The 13,882-nt window shown below is 44.7% G+C and overlaps 1 protein-coding gene across 1 annotated transcript in view; it reads right to left on the bottom strand.

Annotated features, from left to right (window-relative positions):
• The window catches only part of COL5A3 (collagen type V alpha 3 chain), a 167,325-nt gene that overhangs the window by 46,871 nt on the left and 106,572 nt on the right, over nt 1-13,882 (bottom strand). The window contains exons 33-40 of the mRNA XM_055003373.1: nt 12,512-12,556; nt 10,698-10,751; nt 9,914-9,958; nt 9,491-9,544; nt 7,029-7,082; nt 6,325-6,378; nt 6,101-6,208; nt 810-899 (exon numbers count right to left, since the gene is read on the bottom strand). Of these exons, the coding sequence (XP_054859348.1) occupies nt 810-899; nt 6,101-6,208; nt 6,325-6,378; nt 7,029-7,082; nt 9,491-9,544; nt 9,914-9,958; nt 10,698-10,751; nt 12,512-12,556 (504 nt within the window). The remainder of the gene's footprint in view (nt 1-809; nt 900-6,100; nt 6,209-6,324; nt 6,379-7,028; nt 7,083-9,490; nt 9,545-9,913; nt 9,959-10,697; nt 10,752-12,511; nt 12,557-13,882) is intronic.

Raw genomic sequence — 13,882 nt, 5'->3', positions numbered from 1 at the left:
ACAAAGTATTACCATTCCTGGTGGCCATGGCAGTAGCACTCCTAGCTGCACCTGCCATCCAGCGCCATCAGGGAAAGGGCATGCAGCCAATGTGGGCAGCCGTGACTGTAGGTGGTGGGAGAGTTTATGAGTGAGCAAAGACATGTGGCTGGGGGGGGGCAAGAAGGGGAGCCTAGTGGTGGGCATAGGGGCACCCTCAGGACTCTCTGATGAGGGCCCTCCCAATATCTGGAACCAGCCCTGCATCTAAACAAAGCTTTTTGAAGATGCCACCATGCAAACAGGTAAGATCAATAGCTGATTGTCCCCAAGAATTCTTTGTGATGGCTCCCGACTGATGGAATGGCCTGCCTGGTAAGTTCAAGAAGGCGCCCACATTTCTCTTTGCTGCCTAAAATGTGTCAAACAGAATTGTTCAAGAAGTCAAGTAATTTGTATAAGTGGAATAGGATGGTCATCAAATGGAAATGTTCAGCAATGGAATTGTTCAAGAGGGCTTTTTTATAGGATCATTGTTTTAATGTTTGAAAAAAATTAGACACCCCCCTTTGTATTGTTTATTGCATGCATTATTTATTTTTAAGTTTATTGTTCTCAAACAATATAATCCAGTTTTATTTCATTGCTGGTTTTATGTATTATCCTGGTTTTACATTATTTTTATAATTCTGTAGTCCACCTTGAGTCTCAATGAGAAAGGTGGACTACATATAAAGTAAATCAAACCACATCCACTCCCAATCTATCATGCCCACAGATGTTTCCCTGCATTGCCTCCCACTGAAATCTCTTCCATTAGTATGACTTACAATCTCTCCAGCGGGTCCTCGAGCCCCAGTGAAGCCTTTCATTCCGGTCGGGCCATTTTTGCCCGGGTTGCCGCTGGGGCCAGGATCACCCTAAAATTAAAAGTCAACGTTACTACTCAGGGAGTGCCAGAATTTGCAAAGCTTCTGGAAGATTTCGGATTTCTTTGCCCCTCTCCATGGGAAAACACATCTACCTTTTTAGATTGGGCCTGGTTTTATTTTACCTGCCGTTCCTTAGACCAGGGGTCCCCAAATATTTTTAATCTATGGGTATATTTGGAATTTTGAAGCAGGGTGGCTGATGCCAAGACAAAATGGCTGCCTCATGAGGTGGAGCCAAGAGCACATGTGTGCACATGCACACACACTCTTGAAGCTCCATGGCTTCTTGGACACAAAAGATGCATGAATAGAGGAAAAGGAGAATATATCTTAACACACACACATACGTGGATGGGGAATATAAACACACGCAAAGAGAAGACAACAGAAGGAGAATAACGTACACAAAAGATGACCAATAGAGAAAAGTGAGAATAAAACATCACACACACACACGAAGCCCCACGACTCCTTGGACACAAACAATGAACCAATGGGGGAAAAGAAGAATAAAACTCAATACACACACAAATGGATGGGGAATATAAACACACACACACAGAAGAAGACCAAAGGGGGATAACAGGCACGTAAAAGATGACCAACGGGGGAAAGTGAAGCTAAAGCATCACACACACACACACACAGAGAAATCACTAAGGATGCTCTTGAATCTTTCTCCATTGAGTGGTGGAGACAATCCAAGTGAAAAGCCTCTTTATGTGTATAAAGGCCACCAGTCATCAGTTCTGCTATCACAATGGTCTCTCCTACTTTCTTGGAGCACATGGGGGGCGGTATCTGGGCACCGGGCACCCATGGCCAACACATTGGGGAACGCTGCCTTAGATTCTGCCCTTTGTTTCTGTTCACTACAAGTTCCAGGTGTTCTCGATCTCTGGGTGCATCAGGGGCTTTGTAGAGTTATGGCTGCAAACCGTAAACAGTTATTACTTCTCACATATGTGAGAATACAGAGTATCCCGTTGCCCTGGTTGTAAAAACAAACAGAGCATTTTTTTCCTGGATGAATATGTAAGCAGATCCAATTAAATGAGCGCGGACATATGTTTGGGACACGCAGAATTAACTCCAAACTTCTTGCAGCAACCACTAGGAGGTATGGGGGAGGGAAGTTCTGGAGCTATCTCTGAGTTAAGCTGCAAGCGATGAATTACACAAGGACGCACACATGAAGGGAGTCGCAATGGTAGCTGGGAAGCTGAGTTTTAAAAGACAGATCAGAAGGCTTTGTCAGTTTCCCCTCTCTACAGAGCCAGCAGAAGGGTTTTTTTATTACCTCTTTGCCTCCTAGAAGGAGAGGTGAAACTGACAGAGCCTTCTGGAGGTGAAGAGGAAATTAACAAACCCTCTGAGGAGCCATCTCCTGGCTCTGTAGAGAGGGGAAATTGAAAAAGCCTTCCGATCTCTTTTAAAACAGCTTCCCGGCTAACATTGCGACTCACTTCACGTGCGTGTCCTTGTGCAGTTTTATAGAATCATAGAATCAAAGGGTTGGAAGGTACCTCCAGGGTCATCAACCCCCTGTACAATGCAGGAAATTCACAACTACACACACTCAGAGCGGGACCACAAGTGACGCCTGACACAGGTTGGACACTTGTCAGCTTCCCTCAAGTTTTGATGGGAAATGTAGGCAGCTTGGCGGAATGTTGGACAAGTGACAGTTGAAAAGTCCATTGGACAGCAGTCAGAGAGTCAAGCTGCAAGACCAGGACGCCTACATTTCCCATCAAAACTTGAGGGAAGCTGACAAGTGTCCAACCTGTGTTAGGCGTCACTTGTGGTCCCACTCTCAGTGACCCCTGCTCCATGCCCAGAAGATGGCAAAACTCCATCAGGATTCCTAGCCGAACTGGCCTGGGGAAAATTGCTATCTGATCCCCACGCTATCTCTCCCCAAATTTGTCTCTTGTAGCTTAGCTCTCAGTGTTTGAAGGCACTGTGTTCCACAATAGGGGCAGAGGAGGCATGAGAATTGATTGAAAACTAATGTCTAACAGTGCCATCCTAAGCAGTTACACCCTTCTAAGCTCATTGATTTTAATGGACGTAGAAAGGACTAACTTTGCTTAAGATGGCCCTATAGGAGACTAAAATGGATCAGCAAGTCTTTGATTTAACACTTGGTCTATACATGCTGTAGGGTTGCCAATTATCAGTTGGGGCCTGGAGAGTTCTAGGAATCACAACTGATCTCCAGACTATAGAGATTTTCCCCTCGAGAAAATGGCTGCTTTTGAAGCATTACGAAGCATCTACGGCATTATACACTAAGGTCCCTCCCCTCCCCAAACCCCATCTTCATCAGGCTCCACCCCCAAATTTCCAGGCATTTCCTGGACCAGAGTTGGTAACCGTAACATGCAGGATGATGGCGGTAATGATATGGAAGAGTACTAAAATGGTAGAATGGATTTTTCAAAGTTCCTCTATACTCATCTCCTGTTAAGTGGAAAACTAACAAAATATGCAAACAGCTGGGCTTTTTTTTCAACCAGATGAGTTTTTATTTTTTTAATTTGCAGGAAGCTTTGCAAGTGTTTTGGCTCCCCTTTCAATATGACATGGTACAGTCCTACCCAGAATTCTACCCTCTTACTGTGCTGAATGTGTAAAACCAGGCCCATCTTGCTCAACCACTCATGTGTTTGGAGAGGGGGGGTAAGTGGAAAGCTTGGGGTAGTCTTTCATAATTCTGGTTCCTAATCAATACATATTGAATATGCAAAGTGGAATTTGAAACGAGCATGTTTGGTGTTCTTAGATTTTACAGAACTGATCTATTACATTTTGAGCATAGGAAAGCATTCACCAAAGCATGTTTGGATATTTTATAACTGGCAATGTTAAAAGGTCATTATAATGAATACGTCTGCCCCTGTGACCAGATATCTATGTGGTTTTCCGGTGCCCAAGATTTGTAGTAGAACACGAACAATATCTTGGGAATGTTTTATCACGATGTCCAGGGAGATTGGACCAGAACAGACTTATAATATTGCTTGCTGATAAAAAATAAATAGGTAACACCACAAACGGCAAAGTTTATCACATGAGTGATAAAGACTCTGTCAAAACCATCCATTGCTAGCATGATAGATAAACTGTAAGTTTAATGTTGGTTTCGATGTGTTAATATAGGGACAGTATGTTGCCTCGAATTTTCTGTTTTGCTGCTATGATTTTAATTATTACGTATTTTAATGTTAAAAGGATATTTTAAAGGGTTTAATAAGTATTGAGATTGTATTGCAGATTTCTCCTGGTGTCGTTTGCTAAGACTGTGAGCGAACGCAATACAGTTTATGTATGTATAGACACACACAGGTCGGTCAGAAAAGCAAGGTATCAGAGACACCACATAAGAATGTCCTGGGATATCTGAGAATATAAGTCAGAAATATGAGAAAATCAGGGGAAACCTTAGGTAAATTACGATGATTTCATATACACCTCCCCCCCTTTGTAATATCCTGTATCTAATGCTGTACCTGGCACCCATGTGGATTGATAAGACCCAGAGAGTGGGGCCAGGTTCAGATAGGGATATTTTCCTGCAGACCTGGTGGACTCACCAGGTTTGCAAAAAAATGTGAACCAGTGCTCCAAATTGAGTTTTTTAAACTGCCCCCCCATCCCCAAGAGAGGATCGTCTGCTCAGACAACATAATGAAGCATCCACTTCAGAGTGGCTGTGCTGTAGGCAAAGGAGCAGGTACCACAACCACTGTCTAAGCTGTGGGGGGCAGGTGAGAGAGATCTGGAGCCATTGCCCTATTCTGGGCAGACAGGTAAAGGCGGGGAGGGACAGAGGTGCTGTTGCATGAGCCAGGCAATGGTGCTGGGGGAGACGGGAAGAAGGGGGACCTGGAGCCATTTCATAAAATGCTACGTAAATGCTAAGGGTTACCAAGCTACAAAACACGTAGCCTATCACTGCTTTCTGAGTGCTATCACACAGAATTTTGCAACTGCGCAAGATACAGTTCTCTGACTATCCTCTAAAAGATATATCCAAAGGTTTTGGGACTAAACTCCATGTAATACTCTAATGGTTTAAATTTATAGAGTAGTGGGATCATTAATTATTTGTATCCTTTCTTCTTGATAGAATTCGCAGTGCAAAAGTATGTGTGGGATATTTTTGACCACTTTATTTGAACAGGGACAACAATGCTGCCACAAAGGCAGACGGGAGAATCTCCCATACAAAACTGCAGAGGGGAACGCATCAAATCGTGCTCTGGAGAAGGCCCATCTACATCTTTCACTGCTACTACACAAAAGTTCAGGTATATGGCTAAAAAAAAAGTGCACATGAAATCAAAATTAGACAACCTTCAGATATTTGATTTTGATTCTTAATGCTTTTTCACATTTTGCTTTCAGTATCTGATTTTCAGGATTTTTTTAAAATTCTAACTTTTAAAAAATCGTCTGCCTTGTTATTTTTTTAAATCATTAACATTAAATATGAATTTGCTAAATCCCACACATGATAACTCGGCATTTCGGTTTTGTTTCATATTGCTTTAAAATCCCTAAACTTAATGACACAGCACAGCAACCTTTATTGGCATAAATAATACAGACAAAACAGGAGAAATGTTGTGGAATAAATTCATAGGGCAACACAATCGTGTCCCCAGACAGCAAAATTATCTCAGGATACAGCACAGTCATAGGGGGCTTTATAAAATGTTACCCTTGACTTCCACACATAAGCCAGGAATTCAGCAACGGATCGAGTTATTGCTGGACTCTTGTCAGCTAAGAAAAATTTTAGATCCTTATCCAAAAAAATCCCTTTGCACTTCCCACTTAATGGGAAGATGGTTACATCAGAATTGGGGAGAAGTAGAAATCCTAATTTTTGCAAGATAATTTAGACAAAGGAGAATTTTTTTGAAGACGCACCCCACAAAATTATTCTACTATTAGTTGTGGTTCTGAGATCAACAGACTCAAGGATCCATGATTCCTTCAACTTTCATACTATTCCATACAATTTCATTCCCTTTCTATTACCTTTTTTTCATACCCAGCTAACGAATCTCAAAGCCAGCTTATGTGCAACCGGCTCCCAGCATTCCATCCCTCGTTGCCTTCCTGTGTTCCAATGGGACACTCACCCCCCCCCCTCAAGTTCCCTGAAGAGTACGTACCTTAGCGCCTTCCCTTCCAGCAGCACCAGGTAGCCCTTGTTCTCCAGGGGGGCCAGGTGAGCCTGGATGGCCTCTCTCTCCCATAGGGCCGGTTTCCCCAGAGTTTCCCTGTTGTACAGAGAAAGTACAGCATTTTATTTTATTTGCCTCTCTGTTTGCCTAGAAAAACAGCTCAGATGATTATTCTTTACTAAGACCATGTACATCAAAGCCCTTTTCCTTACCTGCGGTCCCACGACCCCAGCAGGCCCCGGGGGGCCAGTTTTGCCATGAAATCCCTAAAAGAAAGAGAAATGAATATTATTGTCCAAAGAGGAGGGAGCACCGAAGAAAAGAGTCCTGCTGGATTTTCGATTAGGAACCGCATTTGTTGTGTTCACCAGGCAGCCCTGAGACACTGCCTGATAACTTCTTAGTGAATACCACATTCCCATAACCCCCATCCAAGTTCTCAGTGGCAGCCATTTTCCTGTTCTGAGGGAGTGGTTGCCTAGCAACTGCCTCTTTTTTACCCTTGTCACATCAAAATGGCGGATGAGGCTGAAGGTATTGGAGACGAAAACAGCCCATTAATGAAGAATCGAGGGCGCAGCATTGCCAATTCAGGCCTGGTGGGGTTTTTGGGGGGGGTGGAGTAGATCTGAAATGCTACAGAGGAGAAAAGCCACCAGATGGTGACTGGAGATCTCCCGGAATTACGACTCATCTCCAGGTGATAGAGATCAGTTTCCCTGGAGAAAATGGCTGCTTTGGAGGAGTGGGCTCTATGGTATTATACTATACTGAGGCCCCTCCCCAAACCCTGCCCTCTCCAGGCCCCACCCCCAAATCTCCAGGAATTTCCCGACCTGGACCTGGCAACCCTAGGAGGGACAGAAAAAGGACCCCCAAGGGCCAACCTTGCTCTTTGCCCCAAAAGGACACTCACCGCTTCTCCACGTTGCCCTGGATGTCCTGGTAAGCCATCTTTTCCGGCAGGTCCCTACCAAGCACAAAGTTCCAGATTTTAAAAAGAAGTCATGACTCATGAGATATCCAGAATGGACCATTTGTCTCAGATGTTCCCCCAGAGAGCTGCAGCCAGACACAGAATAGATACATCCTAGAACGTTTTGGGGGACTCATGCAAGAGAATTTGGTCTGGTGTACAACACTGTCATTGCACTATCTATAGTGTATTTATTTACTTCACTTACAGTCCGCCTTTCTTGCTTGCTGAGACTCAAGGCGGATTATAATATTTAAAAACAATGCAGTAGGAACAGTATGAGACATTCATCAACGATGCTGTGAGGCTGCATTACAAAATTAGAAACCACGGCAATAAAAAGCAAGACAAAACATGACGTGCCATTGAACAGTGCAAAAAATCCCAAATCCCTGGATTACAAAAGTTAGAAAGCAACACAGTACGAACAATATATTGGAAGGGGATTGTTGTGCAACAGTTAAATGTTCGTTTCACAATGTATCACATGCTGGGTAGCCTGCATTGAACGAGTTCTAGTAAAACTGTTGTGATAAACCAATAAATGTCCGTGTTTATTTATGTCTGCATTATAAGAAAAATGAACTGTTGGGAAATGTTTGGAGCCTGGGAAATCCAGGTCATATGTATTCCAGAAAGCAGAGAGGGATGGTGCTCTTTTAAGAACCTTGATCACGAACATGGGAGGAGAGAGGAGGGCAACAAAATATGGAGCCGGGCCACTGGAGGGGAAAGCCGAATCAATGCTCTAGAGGGCAGAGATGAAGATAAGGTATCTCTGAAAAAAGGATCTTATTATTGAAGATCTAATAAGATCAGCCACCTGGCTCCCTCTAGGCACCTTCCGAAAGAACATTTCAAGCTATAAAAAATGCCAAGATAGAAACATGCCCCATGATTTATGTGTTTCTATCTCTTTTTCATGATTAAATGTTTTAGGTAAAACTAATTTTCTTGAAATGTGATGCCTGGAGCATCAAAAAAAAATAAAGCTGTGGGGTAAATTTTCTATTTAGACAAATTTCCCCACTTTGAAACTGTTGAATACAAATTATGTTCAAGGCAAATGACTTCCAGAGCTGTAGAAACTGGATTGTAGAGCAACATTTTTTGGCTTTGCGAAACGGCATTTGATTCAGTACTTACACATTTGATATTAACTAGGGATGCAGAGGGTGAAACGGGCCACGGTACGTCTCCAACAATTTGTGGAGCGGGACTTGGCTGCCTTTCCTGTCCCACTGCAGCCCACTAAGCGCCCTTCCCCAAATTATACACGGCTTACGGGGAGTAGTGAAAATCAGAAGAAATTAACTCTCCCTTTCCCAAAAACTTAAGTGCTCTTAAGTCTTTGGAACTGTGTGGTTAGATAAATGACAGGATTGTAGGAGATCTGTGATTAGAATCTCCCACAGTTTTGTTTTGCTTATATAAGAGTAACTATGGCCACTAGAGATGGGCAAAATCAGATGGTGCTGGGAAAGGGGGATTTAATCAGAAGTTTCAGAGGGGCATTTAAATCAGGAAAGTGGCATGGAAGGAACTTAAATCAGGAAAGTGGTGTTCCAGAACCTCTTGAAAATGGTCACATGACTGATGGCCCCGCCCCCTGAGCTCCAGACAGAGGGGAGCGCCAAGCGGCACGGAGGGCAATCTAAACTCCCCTCTGTCTGGAGCTCAGGGGGCGGGGCCACCAGCCATGTGACCATTTTCACCGAGGGCAACCCACTGAGTTCCACCACCTCTTTTCCCAGAAGCCCTGCCTCGAGTCCTTCTTGTGACAAGCCCAACCAGGCAATGGCCTTGCCCTCTTGAAACATGGGGTGGTTCCACACTGGTGAATGGTGGCAAAAGGGCCATAGGTGGCATGTCAGAGAGTCACATGCGAGTCCTGAGCCACTGAACATCGCTGCCTTAGAACATCTCTTCTGTAGAATGGGTGCGTGTAGGTCCCAGCTTGTTAAGACTCTTGAACAGTACATTCCTGACGGAAGAATGAATTATTCCTTCCTCCTCAGCATGAATTCCAGAACAAAGGGGATCTACTCTGGCTATCGACATAAGCGCATTTCTTTGCCCTTGCAATGCCTGTCAAGTACAGACTGTTCCCCAGGCTGCTTTCGTTGAAATGCTGAAATCAGGCTTAAATACTTTCTGTTTTGTGTATAAATCCAAACGTAAAAACTGGCTAGATTGCCAACAAAAATGGACAGAGTGCTCTCCCCTGCGTAAACAAAATTCACAGGTCTGGTCTGAAAGGCATTTTCCAACACCAGCAATGATGAAACTGTAAACTGCTGTCTCGCGGGGACCGTGTCTACCCCAGCCCCATGACATTTCAAGGCGGGCAAGGAATGGTGGATCCCACTAGATCTGGAGACAGAGAAGGGCAGGATACTTACAGGTGGTCCCTTGGGTCCTGGAAATCCATGGGAGCCTTGTGGTCCAGTAGGTCCCTATGGAAAGAAGGGGAATCTCAGCAAGATGGTGTCTAGCATTCTACAATTACATTGCCCTGGTCCTAGCCTCTCTCCCATCCATTCTCAGCATATAGCATATCTGAGCCCATGAGCGGCATTTCTATTCAAGCCCATCCATATCCCTCCCAGTTACTGTGGCAGGAGTCTGTCCTGCTGCCCACATAACTACGTTAATCTTATTCTTCATTGAGCCGCTATGATGCTACAGCCATGGCAGTGGCTTCTATGATGTCATGCCCATTCTATCTGTACAAGGTTCTTTTTGTCAAAACCAGACAACGGGATCTTCTGACACTGCCCTGTCTAGCCTTCCTCTGCCTTCAGGGGACTGATCATTCAGCTTACCTTTTCCCCTACAATTCCAGGTGCCCCGTCATGGCCAGTATCACCCTGTTAGGAGAAAATCAAGTTGAGATGTGGTAGAACTGGAAAGGCTGTTGGGAGCGAATATGGAAAATGATCTCAGAAGAATCAAACTGATGAGCCGGCAGGGAAAAGTTCCTAACTCTGTACTGTTTTGCATTGCATATGTAAATGTTCTTCCATATCCTTTGATGTAGAAAACTAACATATTAGCAAGAAAGCTGTATCTTAACCCTAAACTACATGAGATGAATTACATGAGATCGCTCAAGTGAAGGGAGACACAATATTAGCAGGGAAGCGTAGTTTGAATTTCACCTCCCTCTACAGAGCCTGTAAAGATCACTCCTCAGAGGGTTTGTTAATTTCCTCTTCCCAGACAGAGCCTTCAGAGATGAAGACAAACCCTCCGAGGAGTGATCTTTGCTGGCTCTGTAGAGGGAGGTGAAATTCAAACTACAATTCCCAGCTAATATGGCATCTCCTTTCACTTGAGCATCCTTATGTAATTTGTCTCGTGTAGTTTAGCTGCTGGTTTTCTCCCTAATGTTCTAGGGTTTTTTAAAATGCAGATGAACATTGAAAAATATCATCTATCTACGGTCTGAAACATACACTCCTAGAAATTCTGTAACATGTAACTGAAATAATCATGTAGACGCGAATAGTGATGTGCCCAGATGGAGAATAGTAGATAGACATATATGCTTTATGGCACCAAGAAATATGTTAGAATACATGCACCCTGTACAGAAAACAGAAATACCTTTGGCCCTGGTTTCCCTGTGGGTCCTGGCAAACCACGCTCGCCTGGGAGACCCTGGAAGGGGACAAAAGACACAGACTGGGTCTTGAAGCTTTTGGGATGGGAGTGGGACAGGTGATACATCTAAATAAATTTACACTTGATCAACAAAACCCTTAAAAATATAACTGCAAATGTGGCGGCGGGGGAGGGGGGACGATTCAACTTAGAATAAAAATGCCCGTCTTGCAAGCAGATTTCAGAGGATTAGGTTAAAATTCATGCACATTGATGACAGCTCTAGACTGAAACCTGGACACGCTCCTGAAACTACTGTGGTATTCCTTGTTGCATTTCGAGGGGGAACGCGCAGGAATGCAGTTCCAGCAGTTCCCCAAAGAGGTCACATGACAGGTGGCCCCGCCCACCTGACTCTCAGCCATTTTGGGCCCGTTTCAGCCTGGATTGGGGCCAAAATGGCCTGGATCGGGCCTCTGACAGGTGGTGGATCACTCTCCCACTCAGCAGCAGCCCGATCCTGACCATTTTGGGGCCCTTTTCGGCCATTTTCAGCCCCTTTTTGCCATTTTGGGCCCAATTTCAGCCCTGAATGGCCAGGATTGGGTCCAAAACAGCCTGGATAGGTGATGTTAGGGGGTGTAGCATATGCAAATCAGTTATGCTAATGACACACTTCTGGTGATGGCAAGGGGCGTGACATATGCTAATGAGTCCCTCCTGCTCTTTTTCTGCGAAATGACCCCTGCCTTGTTGTATCATGACATTAAGGATAAATTCCAAGGAACGTGGATGAATTTTGTTAGCCCCAATTTGCTGGCAGGTGAGCCTCTAGAACAGGGTTTTAAAAACACAGAAAAAGAATGTTTTGATTATTTCTGTATGTTAAGAAGAGACACCTTTCTTCCCCTCATCCTTTCCCCCACGGTGTTCATCAGTCAGGGACAGTTTCCCCGGTAGCTTTGCTGCTCAGTGGCCTTTGATTTCCTGGTGATTTCCTATAAGGATGAGGCTGATATTCCTGCCTTCAGCTTAGGGCCAAGCTACACGTGACGAATGACACTTGAACAGCAAGTGTATTTCTCCCTGTTCACTTGCCCTCCACTCAATCCACTTGCCGTTCAAGTGTCATTCGTCATGTGTAGCTTGGCCCTGAATGTCATTCCAGGCTTTCTCACAAAATGTTTTGTGGACATTATTAGAAACCTTCTTTCAACGGCTACAGGAGAGGACTCTGCAACTTGTACTCGTCCCACCTGCCATACGGGGCCACAGAAATCCTACAACTACCCTTCTCCAATAAAGAGGCAAGAACATATTCCACAAGGTGATAGTTTGGAAGAAGGAAGGGGCCCAGAACAGTCCATCAATGGCATAAAGAGGTTTTAGTAAGTAGCTGGGGGAAGGGCGGGGCAGAATTTAATGTAGGAAGGTCTGTCCAGCCTTGGGTTTTTCGCCCCCTTCTTCTGGTGCAACTGTTATAAGATTAACTAATAAAGACAAAATAATAACAACAACAACATTCGATTTATATGCCACCCTTCAGGACAACTTAACACCCACTCAGAGCGGTTTACAAAGTACGTTATTATTATCCCCACAACAATCATTCTGTGAGGTGGGTGGGGCTGAGAGAGCTCTGAGAGAGCTGTGACTGACCCAAGGTCACCCAGCTGGCTTCAAGTGGAGGAATGGGGAATCAAACCTGGTTCTCCAGTTAAAGTCCCGCTGCTCTTAACCACTACACCAAACTGGCTTTCTCTTATAAAATGATAAGAAGGACCCCAGCGAAGTTGTCTGGCTATGCAAAAACTCACCGTGGGACCACGTTGTCCAGGCTGTCCAGCCTGACCCGCTTTGCCCTGGGAAAGAAGATAAAGATAAATGGATTGGAGAGAGAAAAGAGTGGTATGCCCTCCCCTTCCTCACTTAGTAATAACAACAACAATAACATTCGATTTATATACCGCCCTTCAGGACAACTTAACATCCACTCAGAACAGTTTACAAAGTATGTTATTATTATCCTCACAACAAAACACCCTGTGAGGTGTGGCTGAGAGAGCTCCGGAGAGCCGTGACTGACCCAAGGTCACCCAGCTGGCTTGAAACGGAAGAGTGGGGAATTAAACCTACTTCTCCAGATTAGAGTCCTGCCGCTCTTAAGTGACTGACCCAAGGTCACCCAGTTGGCTTCAAGTGGAGGAGTAGGGAATCAAACCCGGTTCTCCAGATTAGAGTCCTGTCCCTTTTAACCACCACATCAAACTTAGATCCAAACCCCACCTTTCTGGGAGACCTGAGCGTGACTCTCTAACCTCTCCCTCTCCCTTCCTTTATCAGATTATGGTAATGTGTAGGATAATAGTGTGATGTGACATCACAGTGTGTTTCTTAGCCTTTGCAAGCAGCAGCAAATCATGGATGCACAAATGTTGCATGCTTTCTCCACTAAAAAATATGGGGTGGGGGGAAGATGTGGTCCAAAATACTCTTTGGAGCTTGTGCAGAAGGGAAAAGCCAGTGAAAATTGCGCCTCTCCACTGCACCTGCAGAAATTGATGTGGGATTCAAACCAAGTCTGTTTTACAAATTATCTTGGGCTCCTTGGGTCTCTGTGAACTCCATTCACCAAAGAGGCAGGTTTTATATGAACTACTTTCCTTGAAATAAAAGGTAGGTCAAGAACGCCCATGCTAAGGAGAAATGGCATCTTGCGTTCAAGCTCTGAATCACTCCCTGAATCAGCACCAGAAGAAATTGGGTTCAAATCCCTGCTCTCCCATGGGTGCAGGTGCCTGTCACCATCTCTCAGAGCCAAGCTACAAGTGACTTTTTTCACGTGAAGAACTCTTGATTGTTTTTGCAAGTTTTCCTGGGAACTGAAGTCCCAGTGTCCTTCCCCTCTCTGTTAGAATTGCTGCCTGAAGAGCCAGAGAAAGCTGGCGGCAGCAGCAGCTTTTGCAAATCGTTCCTCCAGTCACAAGCCTGCTGGACAAGAGGGCTCTCAACGATGGTTTGGGGGTGGACAGCTGCTACTTTCTCCCAGGAATGTTTGCATCCTGCTCCCGGGGAGCTGCTCTGGAGAAAGCCGCCGTGTCGGTGAAGCTTCAGCCCAGGGAGAACATGCACTCTGTGTATGTTCAGATGCAATTTCAACTTCATCAGGACCTCACACATTCCAGCAC

The sequence above is a fragment of the Eublepharis macularius genome, chromosome 19, assembly GCF_028583425.1.
Source record: "Eublepharis macularius isolate TG4126 chromosome 19, MPM_Emac_v1.0, whole genome shotgun sequence".
NCBI lineage: Eukaryota > Metazoa > Chordata > Lepidosauria > Squamata > Eublepharidae > Eublepharis > Eublepharis macularius.
This window is presented reverse-complemented; position numbering and strand designations above follow the sequence as displayed.